This window comes from Coregonus lavaretus (assembly GCF_964263955.1).
Source record: "Coregonus lavaretus genome assembly, chromosome: 20".
NCBI classification, from domain to species: Eukaryota; Metazoa; Chordata; class Actinopteri; order Salmoniformes; family Salmonidae; genus Coregonus; species Coregonus lavaretus.
In genome coordinates this window covers 32,530,241-32,549,592 of record NC_140007.1, presented here as the reverse complement: position 1 = coordinate 32,549,592, position 19,352 = coordinate 32,530,241, and the positions used below count along the sequence as shown (strand labels likewise).

The window sequence follows — 19,352 nt, the reverse complement described above, 5'->3', positions numbered from 1 at the left end:
GATAGCAGAACTAACAAACAAACATCCGGCAGAGACGGACAGCAAACACCGACCAAGAACTATCTTACAGATAGCTAGCTATCTACATGGGTTAACTATCGTTTACTATACCTTGCAGTTCCACCCTAATGAAGGAGCTCCGTCCTGGCTGACTTTGGGAGATGGGAGTACACAACATTACAGACCAGGTGAGCTAGCATGCTAGTTAGCTAGCTATCGCGTTAAATGAATAGCCTATTTGGCTGGCTAGTTAGCTAGCTAATCCAGTGTTTTGATTACATTTTCCTGAAAGTTGACCAGTGCAATAACGTCACTGGTGCAAGTATCTGCAAGCAATGTGTCGTAGGATTGCTAGCTAACGTTAGCTAAACCTCGGCCCGGCCTGATGCGGATTGATGCTGTCTGCAAACTGTTCACTTGACTTAGCTAGATGCGATTTCTTGCTAACCACACAGTCTGACGTTCTCCTGTGCTTATCCGCAGCCTCCACTGGTCCAAGCAGTTTTCAATCGGAATGCCGATGAAATTCAACTACTATTGCACAACAAGAAAGAGGACGTCAATGCACTGGTATGTTTGTGCCAGTGCTAGCTACAGCTCGTGCTAGCTATAGCTCTGGTTTATGGCGTGTTGATATTGTAGCTAGCTACTGTATCGCAACATTTTCCCAGTTAGTTATTACAAGTAGAGGGGTGCCAGGTGGATCCTTTTCCCAGTTCATGTGATGAGGCATAATTATATATCTACAATAATAGTAGAATGTCAACAGAAGGCCTAAATGTAGATCTTTCAGCAATATTTCATCAATATACTTATTGGTGGCTGTCGGTGTAAGAGGGAGATGGATTTTGCATCTTACTATAGATTATTAATTTGTCTTACCTTTTCCCACAGGACCAAGAGCGACGTACCCCGCTACATGCTGCTGCCTGTTTGGGGGATGTTCATATAATCGACCTCCTCATCAATGCAGGTAATTGTGACCAAAATTAACCAACCAACCACTGGCAGCTATGTTCACCAAACAGAACAGCCCACGTCTGACCTCCTGCTGTGTGTGCAATGAAAAGGTGGTTTTGGTCTACTTGCAGTTGTAGTAACACTGTATAGTGTCTGTTCATTGTTCATTAGTCTGACTACAACATGAAAGAAATGACTACTGTACTTGTCATGGCCCTCTAATATTGCACCTTGTTTTGTACACTCATAGGTGCAAATGTAAATGCTAAGGACCATGTGTGGTTAACACCATTGCACAGAGCTGCTGCCTCCCGGAATGAAGTAAGCAGTGCTGATCATCTCTCTAATGTGAAGATTATAAAGCACTGTATCAATGTTTGGTACCATTTTTTGGGGTGCTGTCAAGCCCAGTTTGATTCCTTCTCTCTCCAGAGAGCAGTGGGGCTACTTCTGCGGCAGGGAGCTGAGGCCAATGCACGAGACAAGTTCTGGCAGACACCACTGCATGTTGCAGCTGCTAATAGAGCCACGCGCTGTGCAGAGGCCCTGCTCCCCCAGCTGAGCAATCTGAGCATGGCAGACCGCACTGGCAGAACCGCCTTGCACCACGCTGCTCAGAGCGGATACATGGAGGTGAGAGGGGAGGGCTGGAAATACTATGTTTTTACAAACCATTTCAGAGTAGGAGTGTTGATCTAGGATCAGTTCTCCCATCTTATTCATTATAATTTTAAAGGAAAAACTGGTCATAGATCAGCATGCCTACTCTGAGATGCTTTTGTGAATAATGAAAATATTAATATGTAATTTTCACCTTGTCTTTCCTCAGATGGTGAAGTTGCTGCTGAATAAAGGGGCCAACTTGAGGACCAATGATAAGAGAGAGAGACAGCCTATCCACTGGGCAGCGTACTTAGGTGAGTTGGGCTTTGCACTGGGAAAACTCTTAACATGATTTTCTTAGAGTACCGTAAAATCTGAATTTCATAAATTTGGCGTGAATGGCAGGTGATGAAAATATTCAGTGTTTCCCAGTAAGTCCTGTTTTTAAGTTGGATGAACAATATGGATGTACTTCTCACTAGAGGGTGACATTAAAACAGTACTCCTGTGAGACCCACAGGACACACTCCCTCTCTCCCCTTCTCACACACTTCCTCTCCCATGTGTCTTATAGGGCATCTAGAAGTGTTGAAGCTGCTAGTGTCTCGGAGTGCAGACAAGGGCTGCAAGGACAAGCAGGGCTACACCCCTCTCCACGCTGCCGCTGCCAGCGGACACATTGACATAGTCAAGTACCTACTGAGGCTCGGGGCTGAGGTGAGTCAGGTCAAATTGTATTCATTTTACATTTATTTTACCAGGTTAGTCTCATTGAGATTAAACATCTCTTTTGCAAGAGAGACCTGGCCAAAATAGCAATACACAAAGTTTCAAACATTTACAACATCAAACACAAAGCACTACAGTTTTAAAAACATCAGTTGACACATTGAACAGGCACATTGGTTTTGGGAGGAGTGGTTCAACTAGGGGTCAAAACATTGACACCCGGGGCCTCCCGAGTGGTGCAGCGGTCTAAGGCACTGATCATTGCTAGAGGCGTCACTACAGATCCGGATTCGATCCCGGGCTGTGTCGCAGCCGGCTGCGACCAGGAGACCCATAAGGCGGTGCACAATTGGCCCAGCGTCGTGCGGGTTAGGGGAGGGTTTGGCCGGCTGTGATGTCCTTGTGGCTTCGGTCGCCAGCTGTACAGTGTTTCTTCCGACACATTGGTGCGGCTGGCTTCCGGGTTAAGCGAGCAGTGTGTCAAGAAGCAGTGCGGCTTGACGGGGTCGTGTTTTGGAGGACACATGGCTCTCGACCTTTGCCTCTCCCGAGTCCGCACGGGAGTTGCAGCGATGGGACAAGACTGTAACTACCAATTTGATATCACGAAAAAGGGGTAAAAAATAAAAAGCCATTGACAGCCGGCCAATTCATTTTCCACCGAAGATTTTACTATGGCTTTAAAATGATTCAAGGAGATGAGCTCCTGTAGTTTCAAGTCCTTTTGTAGCTTGTTCCAAGTAGAGGAGGCAAAGTACTGGAATGCTTTTTTACCTAGCTCTGTACGGGCCTTAGGCACCGTCAAGGAGATACAGTTCTGTGTGCGTAGGCGATATTTGTCATTAGTCAGCTGCGTGTACACCGGTAAAATGTGAGCTGTCTCAAAATGGCCTTATGGGTAAATGGATGCTCAAGATAGCCATAGGAAGTAATATTAATTGAGAGTTCTAGTCTGACCATTACCAGAAGAGACAGAGGATTATCTTTGATTACAATTAAATTCTCTCCTTTTTTAATTTTTTTTTATATTTGTTGCTTAGCTATCTCCTCATGTCTTGTGTGATCTTGCACTCTTTCAGCTGGATGAGCCAAATGCCTTTGGGAACACTGCGCTGCATGTGGCCTGCTACACAGGCCAAGAGGCTGTGGCCAACGAGCTGGTGAACCACGGAGCTAACGTCAACCAGCCCAACAGGAGTGGCTATACCCCACTGCACCTGGCCGCTGTGTCCACCAACGGGGCCCTCTGCCTGGAGCTGCTGGTCAACAACGGGGCCGACGTCAACCAGCAGGTCTGGGCCCGTATTCAGAAAGCGTCAATGAGTAGAAATACTGATCTAGGATCAGGTCCCCGCCTGTCTATGTAAACCTATTCATTATGATCTAAAATGCAAAACTGATCCTAGATCAGCACCTCTACTCTGAGACAGCCTTACATGTTGTTTAATGGGTGGCGATGGGAGGATTTATCTGTTCTCTGCCAGACTAGTTACTTAGTTTGCCATCTTTCTCTTCTCCCTTCTCCAGAGTAATGCAGGGAAGAGCCCCCTGCACATGGCAGCCATTCACGGACGCTTCACCCGCTCTCAGATCCTCATCCAAAACGGTAACCATGACAACCCATCTGACTGAATGACGTGTTAGGATGCTTTATACAAGTCCTGTCCCACTGGTTCTCTGATTTAATGTTTCTTGTTTGTTTGTTGTTAGGTGGAGAGATTGACAGTGTGGATAAATATGGCAATACCCCCCTCCATGTTGCTGCTAAGTACGGCCATGAACTACTGATCAGCACACTGATGACCAACGGTGCAGATACAGCCAGACAAGGGATTCATGGGATGTTCCCGCTGCACCTGGCTGTGCTCTATGGGTTTTCAGACTGTTGTCGTAAGCTACTCTCCTCAGGTTGGTACTTATATACATTATATTATTCATTCAAACACGCATCTGTTGGATTCTGTTTCACAATGCCTATACACTGGAGGAGCTGTGTCTTTAGTGTCAGAATGTAGTGTCTTGTATGTTATCTGTGTTTGATTGATCAGTCCAGGTTGCCTCTTCCTCTCCCCTCAGGTCAGCTGTACAGTATTGTTTCATCCATGAGTAAGGAGCACGTACTATCAGCCGGGTTTGACATAAACACTCCAGACAACTTTGGAAGGACCTGTCTACACGCTGCTGCTTCTGGAGGGTAAGACACAGAATCACACTCCAAAACTGGACCTACTCTGAACTATTGTATTGGATAATTCTCATCATGTTATTCCTCACTTCTCCGCTTCTGACAGAAACGTTGAATGTCTGAACTTGCTCTTAAGCAGTGGTACCGACTTGAATCAGAGGGACCAATCGGGAAGGTGCGTTTTTGCCACTGATTAATTTCTTTGTCTGTGTTTGTACTCAACCTGGTGTGGGTACGAGATAATAATGTTCTGTGGAATAGTCAGTGATTTGAGATTGCTGGGGTACTGTAAAAGCTCTTTGTGACAACGGCTAATGTAAAAAGTGCTTTATGAATACATTTGATTGATTTAATGCACTGATTATTAGGTGGGCCTTCTCTCTCTGTCTCTCAGGACTCCGTTGCACTATGCAGCTGCTAATGGGAGGTACCAATGCACTGTGACCCTAGTGAGTGCTGGTGCTGAGGTCAACGAGCCAGACCATACAGGTTGCACTCCCCTACACTACTCTGCTGCCTCCCAGGCCTTCTGCAGGTAGGAACTCACACACACACTCCATCCACAAATACACCAAGACGCTTTCAGGAAACATAGCTACGTGTTGAATTAGTGAATAAATGTGTTCATTCTGCACTTCCAGAATGGACCGACATTTCCCCGGGACTCTTCAGAGCGAGGAGGATGGAGATAAGGAGTCCTATTTGTTAGTTTACTGTCTGCAACCATTATTCTGTATAGTTTTTATTTTTTACATTTCTACTGATTTAAAGATCTGCTTAAAGGACTCAAAAGATGTTGTTAATTTCATGACCACTACTTGACTGTTGCTTTTGTTTGTCTTTGTTGCTAGTTGCTTGGAGCATCTGTTGGACAACGGTGCCGACCCATCCCTGGTCAACTCTAAAGGTTACAGTGCTGTTCACTATGCTGCTTCCCACGGCAACAAGCAGAACCTGGAACTGGTGAGTCCTTCTGTTTGTTCAGTACCTTGCATAGCTACAGCCATTTAGGTCAATTGTTTTTCATCATGGCTTTGCTGTATCTGTGGATAGTAATACATCAAGAATCTGTCCCTTTAGCTCCTGGAAATGTCGTTTAATGCATTGGGAGACATTGAGAGCAGTATTCCAGTGAGTCCGTTGCATTTAGCTGTAAGTGCTTTTCATTCCTAAAATCCTCTCTGTTACTTCTTAGCTTGAGACAATGAGTGTGTGTTTCCTATAGAGAAGATGCCATGTTCATATAGAGCAGCCAAAAACATGACTGTTTCCTGTCGTATCCCATCTCCTCTCCCCCTCAGGCTGATAATGGCCACTGGCAGGCATTGAGTGTGCTGACGGAGACTGCTGCATACGTAGATGTACAGGATGCCTCGGGCCGCTCTGTGCTCTACTTGGCTTCCCAGAGAGGTTACGTCCGCTGTGTAGAGGTCCTGCTGGCCCAGGGGGCCTCCTGCCTCCTCAATGAGAACAGCCACATGTGGACCCCTCTACACGTCGCAGGTACGGATCACTTCATGGTTCTTTACCCCCCTTCCCAAAGAACCAGATGTGGGTTCAAATGAATTAGTTTCAAGTTTATTTGCCATGTGTAATGAATACATGCAAGCATGTGTCCCTGTGTATGTTCGATATTGTCTGTTTTAGCAAGTATGTAATAGCTTAGAAACAAAGCAGTCAGGGTTGAATGTGTAATGAAATTATATTTGTTTCATATCAGCTGCCAACGGCCACACGGAATGTCTGCACATGCTGGTGGACAGCGGGGAGGAGGCAGACCTTACCAACATCACAGACACACAGGGACAGTGAGTAGTCTCTCTCTTTCTGGCTGCCTGCCAGGAAACGTTGTTGTTGTAATGTCAATGATTGTGTTATTTACTTTTAGTAACTCCATATACAGTTGAAGTCCTCTGTAGCTCAGTTGGTAGAGCACGGCGCTTGTAACGCCAAGGTAGTGGGTTCGATCACCGGAACCACCCATACACAAAAAAAATTAATGAATGCACGCATGACTGTAAGTCGCTTTGGATAAAAGCGTCTGCTAAATGGCATATTATTATTAGTCGGAAGTTTACATTCACCTTGGCCAAATACATTTAAACTCAGTTTTTCACAATTCCTGACATTTTAATCCTAGTAAAATTCCCTGTCTTAGGTCAGTTAGGATCACCACTTTATTTTAAGAATGTGAAATGTCAGAATAATAGTAGAATTATTTATTTCTGCTTTTATTTCTTTCATCACATTCCCAGTGGGTCAGAAGTTTACATACACTCAATTAGTATTTGGTAGCATTGCCTTTAAATTGTTTAACTTGGGTCAAACGTTTCGGGTAGCCTTCCACAAGCTTCCCACAGTAAGTTGGGTGAATTTTGGCCCATTCCTCCTGACAGAGCTGGTGTAACTGAGTCAGGTTTGTAGGCCTCCTTGCTCTCACACGCTTTTTCAGTTCTGCCCACACATTTTCTATAGGATTGAGGTCAGGGCTTTGTGATGGCCACTCCAATACCTTGACTTTGTTGTCCCTACCACAACTTTGGAAGTACCCTGAATCTTTTCTACAACACCCGGAAATCTGCCCCCTTTATTCAATGTACCCAACGCACTAGAAGACCAGTTCTTAAAGCCTTTAGCCGTATCCTTATTCTAGTCCTCCTCTGTTCCTCTGGTGATGTAGAGGCTAACCCAGGCCCTGCAGCCCTCAGTATCACTCCTACTCCCCAGGCGCTATCATTTGCTGACTTCTGTAATCGCAAAAGTCTTGGTTTCTTGCACGTAAACATCAGAAGTCTACTTCCTAAGTTTGAGTTATTCACTGCGTTAGCACACTCCGCCAACCCTGATGTTCTAGCAGTGTCTGAATCCTGGCTCAGGAAGGCCACCAAAAATTCTGAAATTTCCATCCCCAACTATAACATTTTCCGTCTAGATAGAACTGCCAAAGGGGGTGGAGTTGCAATCTACTGTAGAGATAGCATGCAGAGCTCTATCATACTATCCAGGTCTGTGCCCAAACAGTTTGAGCTTCTACTTCTAAAAATCCACCTTTCCAGAAATAAGTCTCTCACTGTTGCCGCTTGCTACAGACCCCCCTCAGCCCCCAGATGTGCCCTGGACACCATATGTGAATTGATTGCCCCCCATTTATCCTCAGAGTTCGTACTGCTTGGTGACCTAAATTGGGATATGCTTAATACCCCGGCCATCCTACAATCCAAACTAGATGCCCTCAACCTCACGCAAATTATCAACGAACCTACCAGGTACAACCCTAAATCCGTAAACATGGGTACCCTCATAGATATCATCCTGACTAACAAATACACCTCAGCTGTCTTCAACCAGGATCTCAGCGATCACTGCCTTATTGCCTGCGTCCGTAACGGGTCCGCGGTCAAACGACCACCCCTCATCACTGTCAAACGCTCCCTAAAACACTTTAGCGAGCAGGCCTTCCTAATTGACCTGGCCCAGGTATCCTGGATGGATATAGATCTCATTCCGTCAGTAGAGGATGCCTGGTTGTTCCTTAAAAGTAATTTCCTCTCAATCTTAAATAAACATGCCCCATTCAAAAAATACAGAACTAAGAACCGATATAGCCCCTGGTTCTCCTCAGACTTGACTGCCCTTGACCAGCACAAAAACATCCTGTGGCGTACTGCATTAGCATCAAATAGCCCCCGCGATATGCAACTTTTCAGGGAAGTTAGGAGCCAATATACACAAGCAGTCAGGAAAGCAAAGGCTAGCTTTTTCAAACAGAAATTTGCATCCTGTAGCACTAACTCCAAAAAGTTTTGGGACACTGTAAAGTCCATGGAGAATAAGAGCACTTCCTCCCAGTTGCCCACTGCACTGAGGCTAGGAAACACTATCACCACCGATAAATCTACAATAATCGAGAATTTCAACAAGCATTTTGCTACAGCTGGCCATGCTTTCCATCTGGCTACCACTACCCCGGCCACCAACTCTGCACCCTCCGCTGAAACTTGCCCATGCCCCCCCCGCTTCTCCTTCACACAAATTCAGACAGCTGACGTTTTGAAAGAGCTGCAAAATCTGGACCCCTACAAATCAGCTGGGCTAGACAATCTGGACCCTTTCTTTCTAAAACTAGCCGCCGAAATTGTCGCAACCCCTATTACTAGTCTGTTCAACCTCTCTTTCATAACGTCTGAGATCCCCAGAGATTGGAAAGCTGCCGCGGTCATCCCCCTCTTCAAAGGGGGTGACACTCTAGATCCAAACTGCTACAGACCTATATCCATCCTGTCCTGCCTTTCGAAAGTATTTGAAAGCCAAGTTAACAAACGGATCACCGACCATTTCGAATACCACCGTACCTTCTCCGCTATGCAATCCGGTTTCCGAGCTGGTCATGGGTGCACTTCAGCCACGCTCAAGGTCCTAAACGATATTATAACCGCGATTGATAATAGACAGTACTGTGCAGCCGTCTTCATCGACCTGGCCAAGGCTTTCGACTCTGTCAACCACCGCATTCTTATTGGCAGACTAAATAGCCTTGGTTTCTCAAATGACTGCCTTGCCTGGTTCACCAACTACTTCTCAGATAGAGTTCAGTGTGTCAAATCGGAGGGCCTGTTGTCTGGACCTATGGCAGTCTCTATGGGGGTGCCACAGGGTTCAATTCTTGGGCCGACACTTTTCTCTGTGTATATCAATGATGTCGCTCTTGCTGCTGGTGACTCTCAGATCCACCTCTACGCAGACGACACCATTTTGTATACATCTGGCCCTTCATTGGACACTGTATTAACAAACCTCCAAACGAGCTTCAATGCCATACAACACTCCTTCAGGAGCCTCCAACTGCTCTTAAACACTAGTAAAACTAAATGCATGCTTTTCAATCGAACGCTGCTGGCACCCGCCCACCCGACTAGAATCACCACTCTTGACGGGTCTGACCTAGAGTATGTGGACAACTACAAATACCTAGGTGTCTGGTTAGACTGTAAACTCTCCTTCCAGACTCACATAAAGAATCTCCAATCCAAAGTTAAATCTAGAATCTGCTTCCTATTTCGCAACAAAGCCTCCTTCACTCATGCTGCCAAACATGCCCTCGTAAAACTGACTATCCTACCGATCCTTGACTTCGGCGATGTCATTTACAAAATAGCCTCCAACACTCTACTCAGCAAATTGGATGTAGTCTATCACATTGCCATCCGTTTTGTCTCCAAAGCCCCATACGCTACCCACCACTGTGACCTGTATGCTCTTGTTGGCTGGTCCTCACTACATGTTCGTCGTCAAACCCACTGGCTCCAGGCCATCTATAAATCACTGCTAGGCAAATCCCCGCCTTATTTTAGCTCATTGGTCACCATAGCAGCACCCACCCGTAGTCTGCGCTCCAGCAGGTATATCTCACTGGTCATTCCCAAAGCCAACACCTCCTTTGGCCGCCTTTCCTTCCAGTTCTCTGCTGCCAATGACTGGAACGAATTGCAAAAATCTCTGAAGCTGGAGACTCTTATCTCCCTCACTAACTTTAAGCATCAGTTGTCAGAGCACCTTACCGATCACTGCACCTGTACACAGCCCATCTGAAATTAGCCCACCCAACTACCTCATCCCTATATTGTTATTTATTTTGCTCTTTTGCACCCCAGTATCTCTATTTGCACATCATCTCTTGCACATCTAGCATTCCAGTGTTAATACTATTGTAATTATTTTGCACTATAGCCTATTTATTGCCTTACCTCCATAACTTGCTACATTTGCACACACTGTATATATATTTTCTGTTGTATTTTTGACTTTATGTTTTTTACCCCATCTGTAACTCTGTGTTGTTTTTATCGCACTGCTTTGCTTTATCTTGGCCAGGTCGCAGTTGTAAATGAGAACTTGTTCTCAACTGGCTTACCTGGTTAAATAAAGGTGAAATAAAATAAAAATGTTTGGGGTCCATTTGGAAGACCATTTGCAACCAAGCTTTAACTTCCTAAGTAATATATTGAGATGTTGCTTCAATATATCCACATAATTTTCCTTCCTCATGATGCCATCTATTTTGTGAAATGCACCAGTCCCTCCTGCAGCAAAGCACCCCCACAGCATGATGCTGCCACCCCCGTGCTTCACGGTTGGGATGGTGTTCTTCGGCTTGCAAGCAACCCCCTTTTTCCTCCAAACATAACGATGGTCATTATGGCAAACAGTTCTATTTTTGTTTCATCAGACCAGAGGACATTTCTCCAAAAAGTACGATCTTTGTCCCCATGTGCAGTTGCAAACCGTAGTCTGGCATTTTTATGGCGGTTTTGGAGCAGTGGCTTCTTCCTTGCTGAGCGGCCTTTCAGGTTATGTCGATATAGGACTTGTTTTACTGTGGATATAGATACTTTTGTACCTGTTTCCTCCTTGTTCTGGGATTGATTTGCACTTTTCGCACCAAAGTACCTTAATCTCTAGGAGACAGAACGCGTTTCCTTCCTGAGCTGTATGACGGCTGCGTGGTCCCATGGTGTTTATACTTGCGTACTATTGTTTGTACAGATGAACGTGGTACCTTCAGGCGTTTGGAAATTGCTCCCAAAGATGAACCAGACTTGTGGAGGTCTACAAATTTGTTTCTGAGGTCTTGGCTGATTTCTTTTGATTTTCCCATGATGTCAAGCAAAGAGGCACTGAGTTTGAAGGTTGGCCTTGAAATACATCCACAGATACACCTCCAATTGACTCAGGCTAATTGACATCATTTATCAGAAGCTTCTAAAGCATGACATCATTTTCTGGAATTTTCCAAGCTGTTTAAAGGCACAGTCAACTTAGTGTATGTAAACTTCTGACCCACTGAAATTGTGATACAGTGAATTATAAGTGAAATAATCTGTCTGTAAACAATTGTTGGAATAATTACTTGTGTCATGCACAAAGTAGATGTCCTAACCGACTTGCCAAAACTATAGTTTGTTAACAAGACATTTGTGGAGTGGTTGAAAAACGAGTTTTAATGACTCCAACCTAAGTGTATGTAAACTTCCGACTTCAACTGTAGATACAGTGTCAGGAATACAGTTTAGGCTGTTTACTGAAGATTTACAGAATCACACTGTCTGCTAGAAAGCATTGTTGTTGACGTTGTTATGTAAATGACTGTGTGGTCCTCCATATCTTCATCCTCAGGACTCCTCTGATGCTGGCCGTTCTAGGTGGCCATACAGACTGTGTCCACCTGCTGTTGGAGAAGGGGGCCTGGCCTGACGCCAAGGACAAGAGGGGCAGCACTGCCCTGCACAGAGGGGTGAGCTACACTCCTGGAGGCTTTTCACACTACTGAGCTGAGCAGGACTTAGTGAAACTGTCCTGTGAAAAAGGTCATATTGTAGAGCTCTAGACCTAGCCTGCCTGGTTGTTATGTGATACAGAGGAACACTGCAACATTAGTTTAAAATGTATATTAAAGCACTGTAAAAGTTGATGAAATATAGCTGTGTAACTCTTTGGTCCCTGTCCCGTAGGCGGTGGTGGGCCGTGAGGACTGTGTGACGGCCCTGCTGGATCACGAGGCATCTGCCCTGTGTCGGGACGGCCAGGGTCGTACCCCCCTGCACTACGCTGCCTCCCGCCGCTATACTGACATCCTCGCCAGTCTGCTGCGTGCCGCCACTCGCTCCGATCCTCTGGACTCCCTATTGGACCACGATGAGTACACACCGTCTCACTGGGCCGCCTACCAAGGTCTGCATGGTTATTGGTTACATCCCAAAACACCCTCTTTCAATAAGGGTGTATATTTAAATGTATAAATGAAATGTGGGGGGGGAAACAGTTTCTGTTTTGTAGTGTGACTGTTCGTAATTCAAATGAAATCGCTATGTACATTTGAAACACACTTTTTTCTTCCTCCTATCAGGGCATGAAGGCTGTTTGGAGGTTTTACTTGAACACAAAACATGTAGTAGCCAGGAGGGAAACTCCTTTACCCCGTTGCACTGTGCTCTGTGAGTATTCTCTAATCAATGTTTTAAACATTATAATACATTATTAGGGCAATGTCTGTAAAACAGTGTTTGGGAAAGGATCAGTAATGATGGGTTCTATAAACGGGTTGGTTGTTTAGCAACAAAACTGACGCGTGCTAAACTACAGGGTTGGCTTAGACTGTTGACAACATGTAAACTATATTTAGTCTTCAAATGTTTATTGAAAACAAATACATTTGCACAATGAGCACTTGTTGTCTCTCAAATACATCGTTACAGTTGTCGGTTAGCTAGCTAGCGAAATTTAGCCATATTAGCATAGACATCAGTCAAAACGCCTCAAGACATGGTAGCAATAACGATACAATGAGCTGAAACGAGCCACCTACGATTCCCTACATGGCAGCTTCTTGTCATTGTTGCTAGCTATCTGACCGTTCGGAATCCAGCCACATCGATGCACGCTTATCATTTTCATGGCGTTATCAGCCAACCCGTCTGTGGTCATGTTTCCTATGAGTTGGTAGTGACCTTTGATGTGTGATGTTACAGAATGAATGGCCGTAGTGCAGCTGCAGAGATGCTGTTGGAATCTGCTGGTGTACAGATGGTTAACACCAGGGATACTAAAGGAAGGTAAGTTAATTGAGAGCAAGGTGTCATTACCTTACTAGATGTTTACTTGGGTATCTCCCGTTTCATTGGTATGTCTTCTGAGCTGTACCTCTGCACTCAGTGTGGCTCCAGTTTTAACTCCTGTTTCATTGTCATGCGAGACTGAGCTTTCCAAGATTGGGCTGCCTCTCTCTTTGCCTATAGGACCCCTCTTCACGCCGCAGCATGTGCCGAGGACGTGGCGGGGCTGCAGCTGGTCCTACGCCACGGAGCTGAGATCAACGCCGTGGACCACACCGGACGCTCTGCTCTCATGGTCGCCGCCGACAACGGACAGAGTGGCACTGTGGGTAAGTCTACAGAGCACCTTTTCGTTGATGTTTTGCAAAAGGATAGAGTTAAACAGGTTCTCCCTCATCTAAGCCTATGAAGAAGAATGAACTAACACTTGATTGGAGGGAATTCATTATGTGTTGGGTAGAGCTGTAAAGATGAATCCTGTGTCATTTATCTCTTGGTTCTTCCCTGGTGTTTCCAGCCATCCTCCTGCACCGGGCCAAGGCTGACCTGACACTGCTGGACGACAATGGAAATACTGCCCTGCATCTGGCCTGCAGCAAGGTAAGCACTCCTCACAATATCATCAGAGCTCAGAAAGAAATGGAGTGTAATAACACAACATTCAAGCTTTGACTATTCAGCACCTCTGACTGGAGATTAAGGAAGTGCATGTATTGATGATGATGATGGTTGACGTAAGCATGTTTCTATATTTGTCTCGCAGGCTCATGAGATGTGTGCCCTGCTGATTCTGGGGGAGATCCATAACGCTACCCTCGTCAATGCAACCAACGCTGCACTGCAAATGCCCCTGCATCTAGCAGCACGCAACGGTCTGGCCACCGTGGTCCAGGCACTGCTGAGTCGAGGAGCCACAGTACTGGCAGTGGATGAGGAGGGTAAGGAGAGACACTATTCCACCTTTCTCCAAACCTCATCTTCATTTTAACATCTTAAAGTCCTAATGCTATGGGCTTTCTAATTTATTTCTGATTGTTACTTACTTAGGCATTTTTCTCCTCCTTGAGCATAGGAGACAACAGCTTTCTAGTGTATCTGGTCTGATGGTGTTTCTGTTGTTGACCAGGCCACACTCCAGCCCTGGCCTGCGCCCCCAACAAGGATGTGGCTGACTGCCTGGCTCTGATCCTCTCTACCATGAAGCCTTTCCCTCCTCTGGACTCTTCCTCCTGCTCCTCTTCCTCATGCCCCTCTTCCTCCTGCTCCTCCGTCTCTGTCTCCTCCTCCATCTCCCCCGGTCTCAACCTACTGAAGCACTGCGGCATCACCGCTGCCTGCACGCCCCTGCCCAACGGAGGCCTCCACCATCACCACGGCTAAGTCAAAGACCGCCATGGCGCCGCCGTCAGCCTGGCCGGGTGCCTTTCTGAGTGAGGTCATCCTACACCTACAATCTGACACCACTACTACCACCACCACAGGGTGACTCCCTTGAGTGCACCCACCTACATGCCTGTGTGTGTGTGTGTGTGTGTGTGTGTGTGTGTGCACGTGCGTTTGTGTGGTCTTCTCCTGAAGTGCAGTCAAACCTATATGCAAATAGAGCTCACAGCATCTATCTATCCCAGCTCTGTAGTAGTTAGTGCTTAACACAGAGAGACTGATCTCTCTTTCTGTAAGGTCACTGGAATGCTGCTGTTTGTCCCAAAATGGTTGCTAATAACCAACCACAACATCCCTAAATAATCAATCCCTTTAAAAAATGTCCCGCAAATAGGTACTTGTAGGTACTTGTCAGCACAGAAAAATGACTGACAGCTGTTTGAGTTTATTTGTAGTCTCTTGTTTAGTCACTTTTCTCATATCATTCAGTATTTAATATAATATCGGAAACTAGGACTAGTAGTGGTGGCCTTGTATAGGAATGCACAGCCTTCCCCAAAGGAGAATGATCAAACGGGTAAAATAGGGTTGAGGACTTGATGAAGGAACCATACAGAAGAAAGTCCTGCCCAAGAGTGCAATGCTAAAATATATCTATTCTGACTTTTTCAAAAATGATTATAATATGTACCTTCTGTAGTAGCCTATATTTAAACTTTTAGCCTAAAATAGTTTGGCATTTTCATAGAGCTGCTAAAGTTAGAAAAATGTAAATGTAAGCATGTCTCCTTGCAAAGGAGTACAATGCTCGGGTTGGCATTTTAGCATCAATTTATTCTCAATGCTGAAGGATTGTCTACAACACAGTTTTGTGTTTACTAAGCTAGAATGTGGTTCAAAGCATATCAGTTATGACCAAAGGTGATCATCACTACTATGGCAAAACAACAATATTTATTTGAGATGTACTGTATAGAGAAAGACGTTAGATGGATCTTGAGATACCTCGATAAATAATTGTGCAGCTGCTGAACGACTAGACAGGGAGAGTATTAGCAATGATGCCTTGGTAATTTAGGTGAAGTCTTTGGGAGCGGGCTCGCCCCTTTGCACCTCAGTGAAGCCTCTTGTATTCTGAGATTACTGCTCAGTCATTTTACAAGCCATTTCAATTTATTTCTCACGTTTTTTGTTTTTTCTTATATCATTCTCAAAAGGCTTTGGTGCATTGAATTGGAATGACCTTCAGAGAGGAATCGAAATGGTGTTATTTCCCAAAATGTAGCCTAGGTCAATCTGAAATTGAATTTATACTGAACAAAAATATAAATGCAACATGAAACAATTTCAAAGATTTTACTGACTTACAGTTCATATATGGAAATCCGTCAATTTAAATTAATTAATTAGGCCCTGATCTATGGATTTCATGACTGGGAGCACACATATGCATCTGTTGGTCACAGATACCTTTAAAAAAAAGTAGGGGCGTGGATCAGAAAACCAGTCAGTATCTGGTGTGACCACCATTTGCCTCATGCAGTGCAACACATCTCCTTTGCATAGAATTGGACAGGCTGTTGATTGTGGCCTGTGGAATGTTGTCCCACTCCTCTTCAATGGCTGTGCGAAGTTGCTGGATATTGGCGGGAACTGTTCAATGGGTGACATGTCTAGTGAGTATGCAGGTCATGGAAGAACTGGGACATTTTCAGCTTCCAGGAATTGTGTACAGATCCTTGCGACATGGGGCTGTGCATTATCATGCTGAAACATGAGGTGATGGCAGCGGATGAATGGCACCACAATGGGCCTCAGGATCTCGTCATGGTATCTCTGTGCATTCAAATTGCCTTCGATAAAATGCAATCGTGTTCGTTGTCCGTAGCTTATGCCTGCCCATACCATAACCCCACGCCACCATGGGGCACTCTGTTCACAACGTTGACATCAACGTCTGGTCTCAGACGGTCCCGCAGGTAAAGAACCCAGATGTGGAGGTCCTGTGCTGGGATGGTTACACGTGGCCTGCAGTTGTGTGGCCGGTTGGATTTACTGCCAAATTCTCTAAAACAATGTTTCTAGGCGGTTTATGGTAGAGAAATGAACATTAAAGTCTCTGGTAACAGCTCTGGTGGACCATTCCTGCAGTCAGCATGCTAATTGCATGCTCCCTCAACTTGAGACATCTGTGACATTGTGTTGTGTGACACAACTGCACATTTTCGAGTGGCCTTTTATTGTCACCAGCACAAGGTGCACCTGTGTAATGATCATGCTGTTTAATCAGCTTCTTGATATGCCACACCGGTCAGGTGGATGCATTGTCTTGGCAAAGGAGAAATGCCCACTAACAGGGATGTAAACAAATTTGTGCACAAAATTTGAGAGAAATAAGCTTTTTGTGCGTATGGAACATTTCAGGGATCTTTTATTTCAGCTCATGAAACATGGGACCAACACTTTACATGTTGCGTTAATATTTTTGTTCAGTGTTCTTAAGAGATGGAGCAATACCACTGTTCCTCTCTATCGAAAAGCCTGTATCTTGACTAGTACAATGGTCAGTTCTGGTATGAGATTGAAATGCTCTTCTCTTTTCGTTTTTGTATAATTTAAGCAATATTTACTTTCTGGCATTTGAACGTTATTGACAAGACAATCATAGTCTCAAGGGCTTTTGTTTCCTTGGTAATCTTGTTTGCTGTTCTGAAACTAGGCCTAGCTACATGGACATTATCTATTCTAGACTAATGGTTGTAGTCGGTGTGTCCACTGCATTTTTCCCTGTGCCAAGAAAACATGTAAATTGATTGCCACCATGGCATCTCATTAAATACCTTTAGAACCATATGACATCTTGGCAGTATGAATGCAGGATGGCATAATATGACGAACCCTAGGGTCTCACCCACTTGGTAGCAGAGATGCATTTGATCCTAGTAGTCAGACCTGTGCATCTGGTAAGGAGAGGATTCCTTGGTTGGGCGTGATTGTTCATGTCTCCGGACAGATGTCAGGACTGGCTAGAGATAATTGAAAGCCTGGTAGGTAGTAAAGCCAAAAAGTGTAATTCCTTTTTGCTATGTGGTATTCCTTTTGTTACGCGTGTATCTTGTCTGGTCGTACTACATACATTGTATCAGACTACTGGAGCTCATTGCCTGACTTAATTGAAATATTTTATACACTACCATTTCTATTACATCATCAGAGGACGGTTACATTTCACAGATTCTAGACTAATTTACATATTTATTTAATGTTTCACCACAACATCTCTTGATGATGGAAAATGACATGCCTTAGTTCTGGATGAGAATGATGAGGACCTAATACCATGATGATAATGGAGTAACAAGTCATGTTATCATGTTGTGCCCAACAGTCTGTGTTGTCTGGGGTAGAGGAGGAACAAAGGGAGTGTATCGTCTTTGGTGTCATTATGTGTAAAGGGGTAATAGTCTCAGGCTGTGTGGAACCAGTAAGCAAATCACATGGATTGATAACAAACAGGCAAGTCATATTGACATAATTCTGTTATATGCATACAGTTATTCATTCAGCCCTGATCCAAGGCACTTATTGAGATAGTTAAGCTCTTTAACACGTTCAGTGTCTTTGTGTGCGTAGTCACTCTGAATACATGCATACCTATGTATATTTACATACATATGTGTTGTAGCTACATGAGAAGTCTGCTTTGTGGGAGAGAAGAGGTGCAAAACAGGCCATGGCAAAGGTTGCAAGGTATGTATACTGTTGCTTCATTGACAGAGATTTAACTTAACTCTAAAGCTGAAAAACTCTCAGGGTCCAAATTGGTCAGTCCACAACATGGTCCAAAATCCAGTTATCACAATGCGGTTTGATCGATGCCAGTCCAGGGTCCGCTACTAGTCCTTATTGTTAGTCCAGTGATTTAGTTAGGCTTGCTTTCACCATGCTTGCATCCTCCTCCCATAACTCCACATTGAACAACAGATGTATGTTGTACAACAGAGACACTGATTACCTCAATCATCCAACCGCAGGTGTGTCTGGCTAGCAGGTCAGATAAATTGTTTTCTTCTTGCAATGCCCTTGTCCAGCAGATGGCACCAGTTCTTCAGCATATATCCCATCTGGAACTCTATCCATAGCTGTGTTCAATTGCTAGACAGATAACTCACTGTAAAGGAGCTTGAGATCATAATTCTGACTTTAAAGAAAAAAGTAAATGGGACATTTCTCTAGGGTTCAATATTAGGAAGCAATGAGAGAATAATTTGTAGCAATAAAGAGCGCATGAGCAACGTGTGCAGCACAAATATTGCACTGTCTTCTACTGTATTTAGGCCAATCCAACAAAGCATTTCATACATTTTACATTTTAGTCATTTAGCAGACGCTCTTATCCGGAGCGACTTACAACTGACATACATGCCAACTGAAGATTTGCGTGAGTCGTTGTGAAAATCTTAGGTCACAGTTAAGGCCTTATTTGCCAAAGTACATTGGATTTTAAAAAACTGCAATTCGGAGAACATGCAATGTATAGACTGACTATATAAATATGAGCCATGACTTTACTGACAAATGTGAATGTAGGGACAAATTGGAACAAGACTGTATTTAGCAGCATGAAATAATCGGCATATTAGTTTAGTCTTCCTGTTATGGGTCTTGTCTCTTGAATGTGATCAAGCTATACCTATAGGTCCCTATGTGTTTGTCATAACCATGCATTGACAATGGAAACAGCAGGTTGGATTGTTTGAACATTAATCGCTATTAATACCATTGAGATAGCCTTACAATATATTTTTAACAGGAAATTAGACTACGCTGTAGTTGCTTTAATTTTTTACATTAATTGATAGCCTGTTTTTAAAATGGAAAAT

General features: G+C 44.4%; 1 protein-coding gene across 1 annotated transcript; it reads left to right on the top strand.

The window, feature by feature from the left end:
* The first annotated feature begins 41 nt into the window (after positions 1-41).
* Positions 42-16,970, top strand: LOC311148330 (serine/threonine-protein phosphatase 6 regulatory ankyrin repeat subunit C-like). Its single transcript, XM_084185263.1, has 26 exons — positions 42-188; positions 484-570; positions 895-973; positions 1,211-1,281; positions 1,393-1,593; positions 1,790-1,877; positions 2,138-2,280; positions 3,372-3,584; positions 3,820-3,898; positions 4,003-4,200; positions 4,369-4,486; positions 4,584-4,652; positions 4,872-5,012; positions 5,119-5,181; positions 5,329-5,440; positions 5,558-5,629; positions 5,779-5,980; positions 6,198-6,285; positions 11,651-11,768; positions 11,986-12,205; positions 12,381-12,468; positions 13,003-13,086; positions 13,270-13,415; positions 13,604-13,686; positions 13,850-14,024; positions 14,213-16,970. The coding sequence occupies exons 1-26, from the start codon at positions 162-164 to the stop codon at positions 14,464-14,466; spliced, it is 3,219 nt and encodes a 1,072-aa protein (XP_084041389.1). The 5' UTR covers positions 42-161; the 3' UTR covers positions 14,467-16,970.
* Positions 16,971-19,352: the final 2,382 nt, after the last annotated feature.

Coding starts and splice junctions, on each gene's coding strand:
- LOC311148330 (XM_084185263.1), top strand. CDS start 162: ATGGGAGTACACAACATTACAGACCAG. Junction 5,630..5,778: donor TGAGTCCGTTGCATTTAGCT/GTAAGTGCTTTT, acceptor TCTCCCCCTCAG/GCTGATAATGGCCACTGGCA. Junction 11,769..11,985: donor GCACTGCCCTGCACAGAGGG/GTGAGCTACACT, acceptor CCTGTCCCGTAG/GCGGTGGTGGGCCGTGAGGA.